General features: G+C 31.6%; 4 protein-coding genes across 4 annotated transcripts; 2 read left to right on the top strand and 2 right to left on the bottom strand.

Annotated features, from left to right (window-relative positions):
• Positions 1-1,483: 1,483 nt before the first annotated feature.
• LOC113512835 (zinc finger protein 883-like) lies at positions 1,484-8,779 on the bottom strand. The gene is made up of 6 exons (XM_026896768.3): positions 8,486-8,779; positions 7,365-8,241; positions 6,521-6,703; positions 6,268-6,421; positions 5,811-5,957; positions 1,484-5,424 (listed from the first exon to the last, which is right to left on the bottom strand). Exons 1-6 carry the CDS (start codon positions 8,651-8,653, stop codon positions 5,160-5,162), a joined length of 1,794 nt encoding a protein of 597 aa, XP_026752569.1. The 5' UTR covers positions 8,654-8,779; the 3' UTR covers positions 1,484-5,159.
• A 1,357-nt stretch (positions 8,780-10,136) lies between these two features.
• LOC113512859 (inhibitor of nuclear factor kappa-B kinase subunit alpha) lies at positions 10,137-12,991 on the top strand. The gene has a single exon (XM_026896808.3). The coding sequence runs from the start codon at positions 10,247-10,249 to the stop codon at positions 12,575-12,577; it is 2,331 nt and encodes a 776-aa protein (XP_026752609.2). The 5' UTR covers positions 10,137-10,246; the 3' UTR covers positions 12,578-12,991.
• Positions 12,992-13,148: 157 nt separating this feature from the next.
• Positions 13,149-14,958, bottom strand: LOC113513049 (uncharacterized). The gene has a single exon (XM_026897036.3). It carries the CDS (start codon positions 14,881-14,883, stop codon positions 13,162-13,164), a length of 1,722 nt encoding a protein of 573 aa, XP_026752837.2. The 5' UTR covers positions 14,884-14,958; the 3' UTR covers positions 13,149-13,161.
• Positions 14,959-17,397: 2,439 nt separating this feature from the next.
• On the top strand, positions 17,398-18,146 carry LOC113512954 (neurogenic differentiation factor 6-A-like). The gene is given in 1 exon segment (XM_026896928.3): positions 17,398-18,146. A coding segment is annotated over 1 exon segment (579 nt). The 3' UTR covers positions 17,977-18,146.
• The last annotated feature ends 2,921 nt before the right edge of the window (positions 18,147-21,067 follow it).

Raw genomic sequence — 21,067 nt, 5'->3', positions numbered from 1 at the left:
AAGCACTTTACGTACCTATAATATTTATATTTGAAAAAATATGCATTATTGGAAAGTATTTAAACTTATTACTATTATTATTGTATTTAAACAAATAAAAATTATAAAATACTAATAATTAAGAGCATTTTTTAAATGATTCTAACCAGTAGATATTAACACTGGCTGAAGTTGACTTTTATAGCTTGATACGATTCTTATCGTAGATGTATGCTAAAACTTCAATTAACAGCAAAATATTTTATTAATTATAAAAATGGGTATAATATCGTTACCTACTAATATTATTGAGTCTTAAACTTTTTAAGTGGATTTTACAACGCAACGAAAATTATTCAATATTCTATATAAGTATTCTGAAAGGATATCCAGACATAGGCAGATATCTGCGAATATCCTTTCATTCTCTTAAGGGTCAAAGAATATTAGCAATGATACCATAAAATATTTTACGATTACTTTGTATTTACCTATACCTACTTGTTGATTCGTAAGCATGATAAAATGTAACATAAATTAATGAAAGTTAAGAAGTTTTTCAATGAGTAAAAACTGAACGGTAATCCCACCAGTGAGAGATAATAGGCGAGAATAAAAGTATCTGCTATAATTAGTTCATAGTGATAAATTCCACAAGAATTAGCCACAATGATTTCCAGGGTAAACCGCGTGGAGGTCGACCTGATAGGGTGTATTGCTAGCAATGAGACTGTTAAACCCCATTACTAACAATCCCTTTCTCCCCCAAAACAGTTAAAGAGCTTACCTTACGATTAATTAAAAAATAAATTTCTGTCTGATATTTTTGTAAATTCAAAATAGGGAGGTTCAATTTATGCAATTATACTAGTAGTAGTTTTAATTAGTCATAAGTTATTATAATATAAAGAATAAAAATCAAACATATAGTTATAGTGTATTTTTATAAAGCAGCTTAGCTAAAGACAAACTTAGGTACTTGCTTACAATTGAGTGTTCTCGAAGAGGATCGGTATCGTTTACCCCATATTCTGACTCGCTAATGAATTGCGAAAATATATTTACTTTATCTCTAGTAACTAAGGAGGTCTTTATTTCAATTTTATATCTTCATGCAACACAACATCGTCCGCTTAGAAATATAATTTATTGATTTTGCTTGAATTATTTTTTTATATTACAGTTTTATAATATACCTAATATTATAAAAATGTTGTTAAAAAAAAAAGTATTGGTTCCATTCCATGAATTTTATAATAAATATGTGAATCGGTTAAAAATTACTATCGCTGTGGATCTATCTAAATCTTAATATTTTCAGAGAAAGTAGGAGGTATTTTTAATACTTTTAACCTATTTATACCAATAAATACCAAATGTACACTAAACTTGTTCAATGCAAACATTTTGTCTATACATGAAACTGTAATAATTTCAGTACCGCTGCCCGATGACCTGTATGTAGATATATTAGATTACCAAAACCGAGAAGTGTCCCAGATCTGCCCACGTCGCAAAGTTTCTGAGTGTAGGCGATTAAATATCATAAGAGGCAGATGTGACCTGTCGTTCCGATCATCAATTAACACGACAATAAAACAAATAATTGTTAGAAAATAATATTTATTGAAATTAAAGATACTGAAAAATATACAAACGATTTGATCATTATTATCATCGCATGTACAATCCCATTTCTATACTATACCTATAATACCAGTAGTGATTTAAACTCTTGTCTACGTAACCCCTTTACAAATAAAAGTATTAATATTCCCACTTCTTCCTCTTTCTTTGGGAGTCACGATCAAAAATACTGTTGAAAAATACTGCTAATTAATGTGCAACGGAAAAAATAATGGCCGTGCCCGTGTGCCATTAATGAGTTGTTATGGTTATGGGAGGGAAAACAAAAACTGTGTTGATGGCCTAAGAACGTGTGTTGCTTAAATTCTTTCGCTGTAATACCAAATAAATTTTTTTTAGACATTTTTTAGAACAATAGCTTGTCAGCTCAGACTCCGAAGACCCCAATATCATCATAAAGAACACGTTTGTAGACGATAAGATGTACTTTATTAATGGATAAAATTTATGAACAATTTTTATTTGCATATTTTTTTCTTTTCTATATTTAATTTCGAAGTTTAATTGTGAATACCGAATAAACAAACATACATATATAATAATATATAAGGTCGTTAAAAATTTTAGCAAAATCGAATATTCAAGTTATTAATTCAATCCGGCTCGAAGGACTGAAGAATGTCGTCGATTTATAATTAGCAGCTTACAAAAAAAAACTCAGTATTACACCAATATTAAGTTTTTTTTTAATCTGTTTGACATAAAAACTTTAATAAAAGTATATCATTTTATATAAATGTGGTCCAAATTTAAATTCTCATTAAACAATAAAATTTACTCAAGTTGAAATATTCTAGGTTGAGCGCCATGAATTCAGATACTCATATCTGGTTCTCATAATGCACTAGCTTCAATACTACGGGTATGCGCCACTTATTTATGTATAATATTTGTAGTTCACTTTCTGACTTGTCAGATCACACCTGATAAGAAGTGAAGAGCATTTCCATTAGCAAGTAACTAAATATCCCCGTCTGTCAAAGTAATCTCAGCTCATTTTTAAAGGTAACATAAATATATCTTCAAATACAACAAATTACCGTCGAGTTACCATAAATTACTGTTTATAATATAAAGTTTACGGTTTGTAAGTCAGTTTTACGACTGTTACGATCTAGAAGTTATTTAATGTAGAAACAAAATAGACATTTCATAATTACATTTTATTATAATGTAAGTAATGCATAAAATAAAACAGCTACAATATATCTATCAACTTATTCCTATAATATTATATTATAATCATTGTAAATAAGGCGTTGCACAGTAGACGCCGATTTAAAACCCAATCGGCATTTTACTAACCTAATAATAAAATCTATTTTCCATTATGATATATCAATTTTCTAAAAAATGCACTTAGTACATTATAGTTTTCTTTATACAAACGAGCCTCTAAGAATTATCTATCACATACATGATTGTGAGACATTTTTTTTATAGTGAGTATACATAGGCAGTATTAAATAGACCACAGTAGAGGTCACAAAATCACAAAAAAACCGGCCCTATTAAATGCCTAAGAAAAATTTGTGACCTATTCAACCACGTATCTATTTATAAAAAACATCTATTTTTAAGTTGATCATTCATCACCTTATAAGGAGAGATAACCTCTTATAAACAGGAACAAGATGGACATTACAGTACAAATTATACAGCTGGTTATCATCATAAGAGTATAAAATTAATGCTCGATAAGAGTCATGGATAATAGCTTATGGGGTAAGGTTGCTATTGGGGTAAAGTTGTAGCCCCTAAGGAAATAATACTATTCTATTCAGTGCAATTGAAATAAAAAAAAAAAAAAATCTTCTGCGCCTACTCTTTCTTTAGTCATCATAAAAACTTGAAAATCTTTTATCAAAATACTTATTTTGACGTTTTTCAAAAATATGCCTTCAGTATAATTAAGGCGCCTGGTCGCCTGATTCGTATCATTTATATAGCCTTAGTCGTACTTAGAAAATAGACTTTAGTGAATACATAATTATTTAAATTTGTATTATTTATTTATTTACGCATACACTAAACAAACTTTTCATTTAAATAATATCTCTTTAAAATAATATAAATTATACATATTACATATAACAAAACAACATAATAATGAAGATTACACAATTATATAATAACATTACTATTTTACTTTGAATTTAGAATTTTAAATATTATATCTAGTGCAGGCTTTGCCTTTTAATTTTCCTTGGTTTCTATTTTCTTTTAATTGCTGCCGTATATGTAACACTCAGTAGACAAAAAATTCAAGCGAAACATTATTTGTTTATTGGTAATTTTATCAATTGTTAATATATCGTGTGAAGTATTTAATGATATTGTAAAAGGTCCAGGTTGAATGATAAGCGGCATTTAATATCTAGGTGCTAAGAGCAGAATTGTATTTATAATGATAATGAAACTATTAGTGGAGATTTAACCTTTATTTTTATTTATTAGGCTACGGTAACCACTTACGATCAGGTGGGCCGTATGTTTGTTTGCCACCACAGTGGTATAAAAAAAAATAGTAAAAACGCAACATGGTCAAGTTATTGTACTTTCCCTTCCCCATATTTTATACCTGATAAAAAGTATATTATTAAACCAAGTTGTATCGGTACGAGTAAGGAATTTTGCGCAGGTACGACTTAAGCAGTAAGTTCCAAGTTTATAAAACTATTGACATACCGTAAAAAAGTTTCGCCGTTTGAGTATACAATTGCTAAATAAATATTACAAATAGATGTTAACAAAGAAAAAATGTATGTTTCAAAAATGTTATTAAAAACTGTATAAAAAGGTTACTTTATATTTTTTTTTTTTTTGGTTTACGAAGTCGGCCAGCCGACATACGAGTATTACCGGGGTATAACAGACTGTGGTACGGTTAAAGCAACCATACCCTATGTCGCTATTAAGAACTAAAATGTTACACCTTTTATATAAATTGCACTGAGTATGCCACCTTTACACTGAAACACAACAGTGCGTGCAATGAAGCCCCACGTCTAAAACAGATAAGACAGGAGTACATATAAGAACCTACCAATTGTATTTTGGCTGTCATTATTATATTTTGGACTTAATGAGTATCTCTACAGAGTTCAATCGGCATTGTAATGCTTTAAAAAATACGAATTACCTACTAACGCATAAATTACGTAACTGAAAATAACTGAAATTTGCGTGATACGTTGCTTTTGTGATAGAATAGATTGCATTAAACATTCAAGTAAGACCGTGTTTACTTTTCCTTAAATTTATCAATTTTTATATCTATTCTTAATGAACTATGAGAACAATATTGTGGTCACTAATTTATAAGTCTAACAATAAATAATTCAAATAAAAGCTCCTCGATATAAGGCTGAAATTCGCCTGACATTAAATAGTGTAACTTGAAACAACACTGGGAAGTACACTAGCATCTAAATTAATTCAGGACAAACCTGAATATTAAAATGAAGGCTAGATACATTATAATGTATATAAGGCGCGTATCACATATTATTTGGTCTAAAAATACAGCATTATTAGCTTTTCTCTGGGGAAATATCGATTGTTATATCCCCAGCTAAACCATTTTTCATGCTACTATTAATTGTAATGGTTATCCTAGGGTCTATTTCGTTTGCATTGGTTTCGGTTGACTGTGCTACTTCTTCTGGTTTCAATATAATTACAGGTGCCTCCAATCCTTTTCCAATAGGGATAGTGACGTCACCCTCGACATAATGAGTTGGATAGTGCTGTTTTAGCTCAGTAGCTAGTCGGAACCTCATGCCGCATATGGTGCATCTAAAACATATAAATTCCTTGTAAATTTATAAAAAAAAAAGTTATGGATTAGTAAAATAAATATACTCTTAATTTGTAACCTTTGTAAATGAAAATATTTACAAAAGTTCAGATAAATATATGTGTACAGTAGAATCTCGATTATCCGAATCAAATAAAACCAGAGGTATTCCGTATAATTGAAAATCCGGAAAATCTATTTCAATATTTTTTCTTTATGTAAAAGTGTTTTAAATATTTCATTTAGGCAAGACGATATAAAAAATTTTAAAGATAATGGATTACATAATACCTATTTACCCATTTAATACATAATACCATTTTTAAATCCGTTACTAGAACCATGAAGAATAAGTCCGGATAATTGAATATTTGAATTGAATTACCTATATAAATTCTGTCCCTCGTGTGTCCGCTTGTGTTTAACGAGATCGTTGGACTGCGTGAATGCGCGATCGCAATATATACACTTGTAAGGTTTTTCGCCTGTGTGGATGCGGTAGTGTCGCTTCAAGTGATCCTTGCATGAGAAACTGTGAACATTGGAAATATTATAATTACTACAAATGTATATATAATAAAAAAAATTGTAATGCTGATCTTTAGTGTGCATATTTTATGTAATTGTTAAAATAAAAAATATATATTATTAAAGAAAAATAATAATGAAAAAAACATAAGTTTCCATTCAATCAAAGGTCAACCAGAATCAAGAGGGGGCCAAGTTGGCCCATTTATGCACAGACATATCTGAGAGTACATATGCATCTTTTTTTATAGAACACCTCCCCATACCTGGAAAATAATTTTAAATGTACAACTTTACTTGTAGTAGAGACTCACCTCTGTTCACAAGTATCGCAGCTGTAAGGTTTTATTCCTAGGTGTATTAGTTTGTGTTTCTTCAGTGAGGTGCTTGCTGTGAATCTAGCACCACACTCTTCACAGCTATGTGGATGGGCACCAGTGTGAGTGGTCATGTGAGATGTCACCTGTCCTGAAAATAATTAAAACAAAAATACTGACGATCCAGTTTCAGTTTATGGTTTTACTATAATTTGTCCTTATCTTGCAGTATTATAACACACATATATACCTTTTGTACAAAACGTTTTTGGGCATAATTTACAGGAGAAAGGCTTGAGTCCAGTGTGGCGCATCATATGTTGTCTGAGATTTGAACTGTTGGCAAAACCCTTGCCACATTCAGAGCAGAGATAAGGAGTCTCCCCAGTGTGTGTTCGCTCATGATCCTTCAGACTGCACAGCTGTGTGAACCCTGATATCAAAATTCATCATATTACAAAATTTTGGTAACTAATATAGAGTATATACTAACAATAAGTCTTGTATACAATAATCTTTACATGTATTAAGTAGACAGAATAATTCTAAATATTAAAAACTATTCTCACAAGTCTCTTGTTCTGTCCAAATTTATACAAATTTTTAGGTGGTTTTGTCCATTGCCACTCATGGTGATCCATGTAGACTACTAGGATTAGCTGTGATTTACAAGATACTCTATTGGTACCTACAGAAAAATTATAAGTAAAAGGACAATATGTATATAGTTTTGAGTGGACCTCCAAAACTAAAAAACTTGGTGGCTAGTGTAGGAGACAAAACAATTTTAGGTATCTCTAGTGTAACCTTTACACAAATTTTTACCCAAGTAATTGAGAGTTATTCATTGTTATTTCCACATATTGTGATGGTCATCACATATACTAGCTTTATTGAAGAAAAGTAGTTATGCTTCTTGTGCTAGCTAGTAGGTATTGACCAACTTACTTTGTGCCTTTCAGACACAATGCTTGCATTGCTGTTTCACAACAGAAATACATTTGTACATAAGTTAGTCACACAAAATTACTTCCACTATTGTTCACACATGCACACTTATTCTGAAGACTTTCTTTACAAGTATAAATAGTTACCTTTATTACAATAGGAACAGATATGAGGTTTAACACCATTATGCTTTTTCATATGCTCTTGGAATTGGTCTTGTCTGTAATAACTTTTAGAACATATTGTACATTTCAATGGTTTCTCTTTATTATGTAGTTGTAAGTGCCTCTTTAATAATGATTTCATAGAAAATCCCTTCTGGCATATATCACAGACATACAACTTTTTCTTTTCATGAGATTTTTCCCCCTTGTGTCTCTTTAAATGCATTGACAGTGATCTTCTTTTACTATACTTTAAATCACAGTTTGGACATTCATATATTTTATCTTCATCAGTATCTGCCTTTATGGTTAGCTCTTCACTATGATTTAATGTATGCTCAACCAACAAGGTTTCCGTTTCAAAATTTTTATTACAGATTTTACATCGTATTGGGTTTAACAATCTGTGCTTAGTTAAATGTTTGTTTAAAGATGAAGTTCTGTGATACTGCTTATTACATATTGTACATGACAGTACTTTTCGTTTAATTAGTTCTTTATTTGTGGTGTATGGTTCCAAGTTTAAAGTGTCTTCAGATACTGCAAAGTTCTCATCAAATGTAATTTCATTTTTTGGTAAATTTAATTCACTGCCGTCATTTCCCATATTGTTCTCCTGGGGATAGTCCTGTTCTTCCTCTTTGGGAAAGTCAGAGTCAGTAAAAAAGTTATCAAAATCATCTACTACTTCAGATTTCACTTCTGTTTTTATTTCTTCATTTTGTACATTCTGGGATGAAATAATTTTCTTTAGTTCAGCTTCAACTAATAATGCTTGTTCACGAAATGTATACATTGATTTAATTACTTTCAAACAACTATGGCATATATTCTGTGGCAGACCATCATCTTTTGATATCTGTAAAAAACATTTTTCAATATTTGTTAAAAATGTAAATGAAAGCAAGTTTGTTATCATAAATGCGAGTGCAGTGTCTCATATTATCTCGGTACCTTAAGTGCTCTACTAATCGTCAAAATTTTAGCATACACATAATATTTGGGATAAATATATAGGCATAAGTATATATTTCTATTATTTATTTGCATGATAGATGACTAAAGTCTAAGGAACAACTACTTGTTGACGTCTGATAGCTTACCTGCATTCCTGTGTACTCCATCAAAACTGTGGAAACTAACGAAATACATTTGCCATCAAGAAGAGGCTGAAATAAGTCCACTAGACTCGTATTATATTTCATGCACGTACGACAACATTTCTCCATTTGTTCCATTTTAAATGCATTTATTTTAAAACTAAAAAACATACACAAGCGAAAAACGAAGAATTAAGATTTGCTTTTTGTAGTTTTTTGACTAGCTTTTTGTTGAATTTTTTATTGTTTTTGTTTCCAATGTATTACAAATTGCAATCATATAATTCGTAGTCTACATAGAAAGGGAAATGTCAGTACTATTCTTAATCTGTTCTTATGTTTATCATAGATAAAAAAAACTGGCGTCTGTAATCTGTGTTATACCTATGGTAGAAAAGTTCAATATCTATGCCAAATCCCATGGAGAGAGGCCCTGCAAATTGACAGCATATGAATAAGTCAGGCGACAACGTTATCTTCGCTAAGGAACAGCATCTTTTTTTCTGCACGCGCGTGATTATCGAGTTCGTGCGTGTACGGCTTAGTTTGGAAACCACGTATTTAATGGTGCCAGGCTTTTGAGATGGCCCCAATCTGACGCATATATACGCGCGAACGTTTTGGTGACTAAATCTTTGATGCGGGCATCCAGCATGAGGATCCTTAGATCCCTCTCAAGAGTGATGTTCCTTGCGTACATGTGCACGCCGGTAATGATACTGATACATGACACAAAATGAAGCTTTACCGACTGATCATAGTATAACAACACACTTCTTTTTTAGTGCGTACATACTTGCTTATTAGCGGGTAGGAAGAGAGAATTAAGTCATATTATCATAATGTTATCCAAATAATGCCGAGAAAGTCAAAAGGCATATCTCGACATGTTTATAGGTTTCAGACAGGCTAAGTACATAATATATATTTTTATTTCAAGAAAAATGTTTCTGTTATACGTTACGAATCAGTAGGTACATTTTTTATTTGTTTGTTTGCTAAACGACGTTATTTTATTAATAATAATGATATCAGCCGTTACCAGCCACCGCTGAACCTCCCCTTATTAATAGCGTTTTGCCAATAGTTGCCCCGTATGGTATGTATTTTATAATTTATATTTTAAATACATAACTTAAGAACATTTTATATTTCTTACACACTTATTTTGTACACATGAGGTAGTATTTTGTAATTTATACTTTAATTAAAGCCGAGCATGTATTTTACCCAGCTCTGACTACGTCTATGTAACAAATTATTTACCTACTCTCCATATCAGGGGAGAAAGGGATTGTTAATAATGGAGACTGAGAATCCTATTGCTAGCAATATACCCAACCAGGTCGACCTCCTCGCGGTTCTCCCTGGAAACTATTATGGTTAATTCCTGATGAATTCATCATAATGGGCTAACTGGCCTGTTTTCATTCTCATCTATCACCCTTCACTGGTGCTCCGTCAGCGTATCCCGTTAGCGCAGGCGGAGTTACCATACCATTTTCACCCATAAAAAAAAAAACTCCATATCATAGATATAATGTACGTTTCCACAAAAATTTCAGCTTCTCCATATGATAGTGATAGACACAGATTAAGGATTGTACCTGCACTCCTGCATTAAACTAAAAAAATAAAGTAATGTCAAAGTCAGTGTCAGTCAGGGATCAAAATTTTTATTATTAATTATCTAGGTACACTAGGTATTTAGTTTCAACATTATTTATAATTGATAATATCTTACATAGAATTTATTTATGAAAAATGGATAGTGTAGTATTTATTGGTGATTGGGTTAAAGATGGAATATTGGGCTCAGGAAGTTTTGGAACAGTAGTATTGTGGAAACATCAAAAAACTGATGAAAAACTCGCGATCAAGACGTGTAAATGGGGCGATGAACTCACCGTAAAACACAAAGAAAGATGGTCAAAGGAAGTGGAAATGTTACAAAATTGCAATAACCCTAATATAGTAGGTACTAAAGAATTGCCACATGAATTTTTAGCTGGTTTAGAGCCTATAAATCCGTCCAAACTACCAATTTTATGTATGGAATACTGCAGCGGCGGATCTCTACGACAACAATTAAATAAACCTGAGTCTTGCAGTGGATTGAAAGAAGATCAAGTTAGACAAATACTTAGTGATGTTGGAAATGCAATTCAGTTTCTACATCAGAATAAAATTACACATAGAGATATTAAACCCGAAAATATTGTCATTCAATTGTTAGATAGTACTGGAACCTATGATTTTGGTGCCCAATGCCAAAGGAATATAATATATAAACTCATAGACCTTGGCTATGCCAAGGAAATTGATTCAAAATCAGTATGTGCAAGTTTTGTTGGTACTTTACAGTATTTAGCTCCTGAAATTCTCTATAGCAAAACCTATAGTAATTCTGTTGATTTTTGGTCATTTGGTCTTCTTGCATTTGAAATTATCTGTGGCACTCGTCCATTTCTACCATTCCTAGCCCCAGTGCAGTGGATGCCACATGTTAAAAAGAAAAGTCATGAAAATGTCTGTGTTTATGAGACTTTCCATGGTGACATAGAATATTCAGATGAAATCTTTTCAGAAAACTATGTTTCTAAGCCTTTTAAGGCAATGATTGAAAAGTGGTTGAGAGTTGCTCTTGAATGGGATCCAAAATTAAGAGGAAGGGATTCCCCTTCTAAAGTTACATTTAATATACCATCTGAAGAAAAGGAAGTAACAAGTAAAATTGTAATATTTAACCTTCTCACAGATATTTTATCAAAGAAAATTATTAAAGTGTTTTCAGTTGCCACTTCATCGCAACATGCATATGAAATTGATGACAAAACATCAATAACAACTCTTAAATTTTGGATAGAAAAAGATACAAACATTTCTGTTCAAGATCAAATTTTGATTTCCCAAATGACATACACAGAACTTGATGCTAATGAACTTATTGTAAAACATTGGGATGAAAATTGTAATGTAATGTTGTTTCTGTATCACAGAATGTATATTTTAAAAGAAAATATTGAGCCCATAGTACCTAAAGCAGTGCAAAGATGTCTTGAACATCCAAAAGCTTTATATAATTTCAAAAATAGTCAAAATTTGTACAGGAATGGACTTTACTTTGTTATATCCCAAATGGAATTTTATGACTCTCTTGTTAAAGGATTATTTGCTAGAGCTGAATCATTAAAACATGAAAAGACACAGATGCTTCTCAAACATAATGCAGTTGACAAAGATATTCGTGAACTTCTTGCAACGAAAGAAATAATCTTAAATATGTGTGAAACAGGCAAGAAACATATTGAAGATCTAAAAGAAAAAGGCTTAGGGACAAATCTACTTGGAGGTTTTGACAAACTCTTTAAAGATGCTGATGATTTGAATGATAAAAGTAGTAAATTGCAAACAGCATGGTCTCAACTCTCTGTAAGATTACAATCAGCAGCAAGACGGAGTAATGAAGTATTATCTATAGATCTTAACAATTTTATACAGAAGTATAATTTTCAAAATATATTCAAAAATGTTATAACTGTTTATATTGCATATAAAAAAAGTGAATCTTACAATGAATACAGAGTTAAAGAAAAACAGTGCCACGATATTATGAAAATATGCTATGACTGTCTCAAACTAAGAAGCAAAATTCTTTTGGAAATTCGAAATCAACCGTTTATGCTGAAACTAATAGATTTAAGTACTGAATTTTATAAAATCGCAGACATTATAACACAAGCAGCAAATAATACTGAAAAACTAATTAAAGAATCTGCTGTTGTTGTTGATGAACTAAACAAATGTACATGGTCCACCATAAGTTTACTTATCAGGGATGCCCAAAATTTGGTGGACCTGCCATATAGTGTAGTATCTTTTCAAAAAAGTAATTTTAAAATTGGAGAAGCAGTCTCTAATCATTGTATTAAAATGAAAAACAAAATTGAGAATGAGGAGGAACTGACATCATTGATTGAAGAAAGTATTAAATTAAAACAAAATCATAAAAAACTTTCTGAAAAAATTTGTGTTCAGAAACGATTATTAAGCAAAACAAATTTTGATTACAGTTTCTTAAATTCAAGTGAGTGATTGAATTTTTATCATAAGATCTATTTTTAACTGCAGTAATCAAAGTAAACAATGTGCCTTAAAATACATATAAGTATTTAACTTACTTTTAATTAAGTGCATATTTTATATTACTTAATTAAAAAATTATTTTATACTAAATATACATTTTTATTATGTTTTAAATAAAAATTTGAATGAATTTTATTACTAAATATTTGACATTGTTATAATGAAATGAGAATTTTATTTGTTGTGATTTGTGTTTATTATGAATTTCTAGTCCAAAAACTGAAATCTTAATTATTTGTTATAATATAATGTGTATTTTATTATATACTTAGATTATGTGGTTTTTTTTTTGTTCAGATGTATGTTGTTAACTTTTTCTTTGTTTTGTCTAACTCTACTGATATGAAATGTGTGTAATAAATTATTTTGAACTCTGTATTTAAAACTATAAGATTTTTTATTTCACAAATTTATTTATATTTTACCAATACATTATACAAGAACAATATACTCTGCAAAATGTGAAGATGATGGTTGACAAAATTATATTTAACATTTACCAAGTACAGTGGTAACCTTACTACATTTTTTATTTAAACTATACAATTACCAGTGAATTCGAGTAACCAAGTTTTAAAATTAATAATATTCTTTTGTAACTCTTTTATATCTGATGGTGCTTGTAAATATTCTTCAGGAGCGATTCCATGTTCTGAAATACCGCTGACATGTAACCAAATCGCGAATATTGCGTCATCAATTGAAGCCACAGGTCGCCGACAAAGTCTCGCAGAAGTGAGACAAACTGCTACTAAGGCGTCCATTGTTCTTACCGACACAGCTCTAGGTCTCATTTTGCGAGACGCCAAAAAATAATCTCTTATAAGATTTTCACAATGGTTATCTAATGAAACTCGTAATCCTGCAATCAAGTCGATATACGATGATATGTCCTTTAATGCGTTCATTTCATCAAAGCTGTTAGGTGAGGGTTCTATAGCGTTTTGCAAAAGAAAGTCTACAATTTTGTCACTGTATTCCCCATAATCACCTCGACTAACCATTCCAAAAATATTAGTGACATTAAATAAAATTCCTCTTTTATTATCCATGCCATGTGCCCAAACTGCACATTGAAGTTTTCCTCGATGTGTATCAGTAATTATTTCCCCTGATTCCATTGCCGAAAGGAGAGAAGATGTCTGCTTTTGATTATAGACGTAAAATGGCAAAGGCATTAAACAAACACCACCTGATGAGCCTATTAATGTTGAAGTTACAGCAGTATTTACTGTTCCTAAGTTTTGGTATCTGTCAGATAATTTTGCTCCTTCTCCCATAACTTGTCCAACAAACCCAGTATCATGACCGGCAGCGAAAACATGAATAATATGCGAATTATTTAGGACACTGGCTTTGACACTGGTCAAACTTAGTAGCAAATTTATTTTCAAATGCATGTAGCAATTTAAGGGGCAAATGTTTACTCCTATACTTGATGCAAGGCAGTATATAAATTTCCATGGTACAGCTTTGCATACTTGATACAATTCTTCAATATCTTTAGGAACACACAACGTTGTTAATACTGGCAAAGGTATAATTTCTTCTAAAGACCACACCGTTGAAAGTTTTTTTGTTATTACTGCATGCAGTATGTATGTAGATCCCAGTTTTAATTTACAAATTAAATCATCATTAATAGTAAATCGTCTTAACAATAGATTATTTTCAATTTTTAACATAGCTGTTACTTGCTCGCCACAACGTCGCAATCCACTGTTTTCGAAAAGAATGCTTTTACAAATGTAGCATTTTGGTGGGGTTTTTGGTATATATTGTATAACAGTTTCATTACCTTCACACTCTTGTGGGCAAGACCAAACAGTATGATATGCGTAACTTTCTGGTTTTGATATAGATAATAATAAGCCTTGGAATAATACCAGCCCTTTATAATGGCGAGGATTCGAATTAGTAAGTAGGTTTGGTATACATTTTAATCGTAAAATTACTGCTACTTGTGTTAACATTACGTATTGAACCCATTCATTTTCTGACGATTGTAAACATGCAAATAAAATTTCATTACAGACGCTTTGCCACTTATATGGCTCTTTTAGAAGAATTTCTCCAATTGCAGGATACTTCTCAAGTAAATCTATTACATCTATTTCCAATAAGTGTCTACATGGAGGATATTTACTTATTGTTTTCTCATTTAATTGTTTTATGAATTGTTTACACGTATTATTCATATCAATTAGAAAACGCCTTTTATCAAGGTATAGCAAAATTTGGCAATGTAATTCCATTGCTAGTTACTATTTCATCCAAAAATACTTAAATCGGTATATAATTTATTTAAGTAAATCTAACAATTAATACTCTCTGATCCTAACGGGAAAAAAGTTGACAAAATATGGTGATATAATTATGTAATTTATTTCCCTCGCTAATTTGAAAATGGAATTTTGTAATAGATACCTACATTATAGTACCATAATCTAAAGAAGTCTTGCTTTTTACAAAATGTCTATATAATGTATGTAGGACCTAATAACTTTAAGTACTCGTATTTATTATATATTTATTATTGGCAGATACAAAGTAAATATTTAATTAGTTTTTGATTGGTGGTAGGTGGTATGAGAAAGAAATATTATTAAAATATTAAATCGTATTTTAATATCTATTACGTATATAACAGGAAATTAACTGACAGTATTTTGTCGTTTCCGACAATTGTTATGACATATTCCAATAATTAATGTTATACTGTTCCTTGATAAATTTTTAAGCTGGCTGAAAAAGTGTTAAAAACTTACGAACTTCAATTATACCCCGCAGGGCCTATCTAACGGCAAGTGGTGGCTATCGTCTGCAGAGAAAAATAAGCAATAGCTATCACAGAAAAAGTGATCACTACGTATGATCATTACAAAATGAGTATAGGAAAAGCATTTTTATTAGGACGAATATTTCTTCTTACGTAAGAGTTAGGTGTAAATGAAATTGTAACCCCGCCTGCGCTATCGGTACAAGCTGCCAGTGCACTAGTGAGGGATGATAGATGAGGATGAAAGTAAATTAATTAGAATTCTACAATTCTGCACCGATTTGAGTGATTGTTTTTGCATTTAATTTGAATTAACTTCTATACCTACTGAACTAATATTAATTTAGTCACGATTAAATGCGATGTTTTTTTGTAAAAAATCTTTAAATTATTACATTTTACAAAACCTAATTTAAAAGTTCAAGCAGTTGCAGTAACTATCTATTTAAATCCATATTTTCATCAGAGCGTTTTAAAATTCACATTGCTCAAAAATAGGTAGGTATCTAAGTTATCCAAAATAGGTAATATATTTAAGTATTAAGTCAGTTAGAAGGTACTTTGTAGAAATAAAGGTGTAACATTCACACCAGTCATCATTTTGTGACATTATTGGGCGCCCACGTGATAAACTTATGCCCACGCGGCGTCACAAGGTCGATAAACAATTAGCCATCGGCAACTTAGGCTTATGAACGGAAATGCCGTATCGAATAATATGCAAATCGTATTTATCTATTGAAATTATTAGTGAAGTAGAAACTTTGTGGCAATAGATTCTTTATGCTTCTTACGTACTTACTTGGGAGATACGAGTAACCATGGTTACTATTTGCTTGTTCATTCATTGTAACGATGTACAGTTATATGATAAAGTGCAATACTGAAACCCATTTAGAATATTTCTTTTATTTCGTCTAGTAATGGATTCTATAATATAAGTAGGTGTGTATGTATCTTATATATATAAAAGCTGGAAATTAATTAATTCTAAAATTTATTTTTCAATAACATAAATGGTTTATCATCGTTTTAATCGTGTAATTTAAGATTAATTCAGATTTTTAGTGACCCAAATAAATACAACTACTTTAATCGCGAAACATTTAAATCCATTTAATATGGAGATTGTAATATGGGGATTAAGTGTCATAAGAATCGACTAAGAGAAGGCGAGGGATGGGCAGCAGCGTCCCTCTTAAAACATCTCTAAAAGCCCACTTGTGGTTGCCAATCCGCCTGCCAAGCGTGGCAACTACTGGCAAAACTCCCCAAAGGGAAGGCTTATGTTCAGCAGTGGACAGTTAAAGGCTGATATGATGATGATGAATATAGGTATTAGTGCCCTATTGCTAGCAATATACCTTTTTAGGTCGACCTCCACGCAGTGATATTGTACTTCCTGGTGAATCACCACGATGCGCCGATTAAACTGCCTTCATCCTTATCTGTCATCTCTCACTGATATTACGCCAGCGGAATTAATAACGCAGGCAGAATATTATGGCATTTTATATCATTAAAAAAAAACATGTAATTAAAACCTAACCATCAAAAAATTTCATTAGTGAAAATTCGCGTACCAAGTTGTAGAAGCACGTTGAACTCGCTTCAAAGCAAAAACTGAATTTTATTAGCATTTAATCGGTAAATTTTAAGTTTTATCTATAAGGTACAGTTAATGTTGAGAACAATATAAAGAAGTCTTTTTATTAGCAAAAGTGATACATTTTTATCAAATCCAAGCAATTAAAGGTGGTTTGTGAAAATCTGAAAAATTGCCTAATTTTACGTAGTTAGTTAATTTTATGTTTAACGCCTATATCAAATCGTTTACTCCTGTAGTTAAATATTTAAGATTTACCAACATATTAATATTTTACCTAACAGGACTCACAAGGATAATATAATAAATGAGTGTAATTATTAAATAGATAACAATGCCAATTTCAAGTTCACACTTGGTTAAGTAATTCCAACATAAGTGTACATGAACGGAGCGGGGCAAGTGGGCGGAGTGAGCGTATTTTTCAAGCGGAATTCGGGCGCGGGCGGCATCGTCGCGTGGGGCGGCTAGCCACTCGCAGAACACTCCATGCCCGAGCACGACAAGTACCAGCTGCGTCCGCGCGCCGCGCGCAGCCGCGAGCCGCGTGCGCGCCGCACTCCCCAGCCACTCAGCAAGTACAGAAGGAAAACAGCAAATGCCCGCGAAAGAAGTCGAATGCGCGAAATCAATCGTGCCTTCGAAGCTCTGCGGCGAGCTGTGCCGGCCTCAGCGATCACCGGCACGCCAGTGCCCTGTGAAAAACTCACGAAGATCACGACTCTTCGACTAGCCATGCGCTATATATCAGCTCTCTCAGCAACACTAAGAGATTCCAGCCCCGAAAGCGATTCTACACAAAGGCCAGAACGTTGGCCCTCGCCGTTCTGTTCTGATCTATCTGAATTCTCTACGGAGTTAGAGCCTGAGAACACTTCGGAATTCGCTGAGGATTCGCTTTCGCCGTTCGATTCCTTCTTCGCTGAATTCGATTATGAATATATAGACAGGACTTTTGCGTGATATAGTGAAGTGAATCATGTGCTGTTGTTACTGGACCTTTTAATTAGGTATTTGTACTCCTAATCCTACCTGCCATATTAATAATTATTTAAATATTAATATATTTTATGAAATGTATTTGGATTTATTTGTTTTGAATAAATTTTAATTGTTATTGTTATATCTTACAACCGTTTATCCTTACTTTTCTAACATTTTGCAATATCCGGTAGTTTTTTATTTATTATTTTAACTATAAACATAACATTGTTATTTTTGAATTCCAAAGATAACACCTAAGTATATAAGTGTATGAGTTATTTAGGTTGGAGTGAATGCGTGTTTCTCACACTTTCTAATTTGGATACTGGATTCGGAAATACTCTCTCTTACCCCTTAAACACAGATGAATATGTTTCTATAAATAAGTTTAGTGAACTGTTTTAAGAGCACATTCTGTAAACTCGAAATTATAGTATAGGTACACGTGCCTTTCAATCAAATTAAATTAATAAATTCAAATACACAAACTAAATAAGCCAATAATGACAATCTCAACAATTTTATCAATATATGCATTAGTTTTACATAGCAGTAATATTATTTATCAGTAACACAAAGGCGTGATTATGTTCTTTGCCAGAATTATGTTATTTATATAATTTAATGGAGGGCATTATTTATCAGTAGGAAAACAAGCATATATAAATATATACATAAACAACCATAAAAGATAGTTCTATGTTTTATAGTTTACTAAATTGAGTATCCATAACAAACAATATATATGTACCTACAGAAGTGAAATTTTTAAAAGAGCATTATATGTAGTATCACAGTGTATCAAAATAGTAGTAATGAATAGGTATGCCAACCCTAACCGCATTAGAAGCTAGTATTCAAGAAACTTTTTCAGGTTTCCACTAAATCTGAAGATATTCTTCGATTATTCCTTTTATTAATAGCTTTTTATTAATAAAAGGAATAGCTTAATAAGCTTTAATTACCTTTTTTAATTAATCGTAGCACGTCGTAGGAGTTTATCGTTACGATGTAATTTAAAAGGAAAATACGTAATTATGGAATTGTATGACTACATATTTAATTTTCTAATGTCGTCAACGTATATGAACATACTAGTATATGAAACTGCATGGCTGTATCGTCAATGGAATATTAAAAGCGTCTTCATAAAATTGATTATATCGTAATTAATTATGTATTGATTTTTTAATACTTATGTATATCACAACAAACAATTTACCGCGTTACGGTAAATTAAATGTAACACTCTGCATAATAATTTAGAAAACACGACCGAATATGTACATATTATGCAATCATAAATGTTACTTACGATACAAGGATTTTAAATCTAGTACTTACCAACATATGTTTAAAAAAACGCATATGACATTCAGACATCAAGAATACCTATTCTGATGATTATAGGTAAAAACTTATATAAGAAATGAAGTCGAAAATGCAACAAGTCAATTGTAAGTAATAGATAAAAGATAAATTTATTATGCAGAGACAAATCAGTTTTAATAGGTGTAAGAAATCTTAATAATTAAATGTGGCAAAAAACTCGTGGTCATATTTGCCCTAGTGTTTTTTTCAAGAGCAAAATGGCATAAATATTTTTTTTTCCAAATGACATATTTTCCAGATATGTGCCTACCTAACTCATTGGTTGATTGCTGACCTCATATTCGACTCATTTTATTACTTAACATCTAGTACCTACACATCCCACAATCCGAGACAGTCAGTGATGCGGAATGATCACAGATTATGTAAATAATAGGCTCCGGAAGCGTGGGCTCAGTGATCACACTGATACAAAGTCCCATCTGATATAAAACACATCAGTTGATGGAACTATGTCCTATTAACTAACTGCAACGACTGTATTGCCCACGCGCATCGATCTCTCTCATTGTTCTTCGCAAGTAGAGTTACGGTACTAAATGTAAAATAAATTTTCTGCAATTAATTTGGCTTGCGATTTCTTTTGTTAAAATTATGGACATATTTAATTACTTTCTTACGGTTCGATGATTGAACGATTATAACAGATACCTACTATTCATACACTTCTTTCTAATTCGACTGTTGGCTGATGCGTATTTTTTTAAAACAAAAGACCATGCCATGTTTCCGTATTGTTACTGAAGTGGATATTCACCTAAAGTTTCATCCCAACCATCTGGACGAGTGGTGATCTTCCACCGTGTGTTTTTTCACGACACGTTCTTTTACGCACAGCCATTCTTTGGAATCAACTTCCAGCAGCAGTATTTCCGAACCAATACGACATCATAACTTTTAAGAAAAGAGCATATTTCTTTTTAAAAGACCGGCAGCATACTTGCAAGACGGAAGTAGTCACTTACTATCAGGTGAGCTGTATGCTCGTTTGCCCCCTGTGTTGTGAAAAAAAAAAGAAACGATGACCTTACCTCGACGAAAATGTGCAAGTGGGTCCTCGAGAAACCCCGATTTGGCGCTGTTTCAGAGTTTTCTAAGTCACTTTCTTAATATTTCTATGTGCATAATATGTGCACGTAATAGTGCAATATTCATTTAATATTCACCAATAATCTGCTTCACATTTTTAATATTTATTATACTCGTAGTTTTTATTAATTTAAGGATTTCAGGAAGAGATGCGCTCGCGTCGTCCATGTACGGTGATGCGGTTTCTTGACTTTGAAGAGAAAAAAGCGAAAAAAGAATGGTATATTTGAATTGTGCATATGCATGAGTTAGTAAAAATACATGTGATATTACCCTTAAATTAATAATATTTTTATTGCGAGAACAGAATTGCGGTTTGAATATGAGCGAGATAGCGAAACAATATGGTTGAAAATAAATGTGAACTTACCTACAATAATATAATATTTTTTTTTATTTCCTAAAGTCAATGCTTTCTACGACAAACTGGTTTCTAAGTCAAACCATCGAATAGAAATATGTATTTGGCGTAGACAGTAGGTAACTATAATACTTTAATAGTATTTATTTAAATATACACTCCTGATTTGTTTTGGCGAAGTATTTTATAGAAAACATTATTATTTTTATAGGAATATTCTACTTGTGA

Source organism: Galleria mellonella, unplaced genomic scaffold, assembly GCF_026898425.1.
Source record: "Galleria mellonella isolate WM207_F2 unplaced genomic scaffold, CSIRO_AGI_GalMel_v1 utg113, whole genome shotgun sequence".
Taxonomy (NCBI): Eukaryota; Metazoa; Arthropoda; class Insecta; order Lepidoptera; family Pyralidae; genus Galleria; species Galleria mellonella.
The sequence above is the reverse complement of the archived record's forward strand: the minus strand, read 5'-3'. Positions and strand labels throughout refer to the sequence as shown.

What these genes read in the sequence shown, in the direction of transcription:
- LOC113512835 (XM_026896768.3), bottom strand. Translation starts at nt 8,653, where the DNA reads ATGTTTTTTAGTTTTAAAATAAATGCATTTAAAATGGAACAAATGGAG. An exon ending in TGGAGTACACAGGAATGCAG is followed by an intron (nt 8,242 to 8,485) that starts GTAAGCTATCAG and finishes TGTTTTTTACAG; the next exon opens with ATATCAAAAGATGATGGTCT. An exon ending in AAAAACGTTTTGTACAAAAG is followed by an intron (nt 6,422 to 6,520) that starts GTATATATGTGT and finishes AATTATTTTCAG; the next exon opens with GACAGGTGACATCTCACATG.
- LOC113512859 (XM_026896808.3), top strand. Translation starts at nt 10,247, where the DNA reads ATGGATAGTGTAGTATTTATTGGTGATTGGGTTAAAGATGGAATATTG.
- LOC113513049 (XM_026897036.3), bottom strand. Translation starts at nt 14,883, where the DNA reads ATGGAATTACATTGCCAAATTTTGCTATACCTTGATAAAAGGCGTTTT.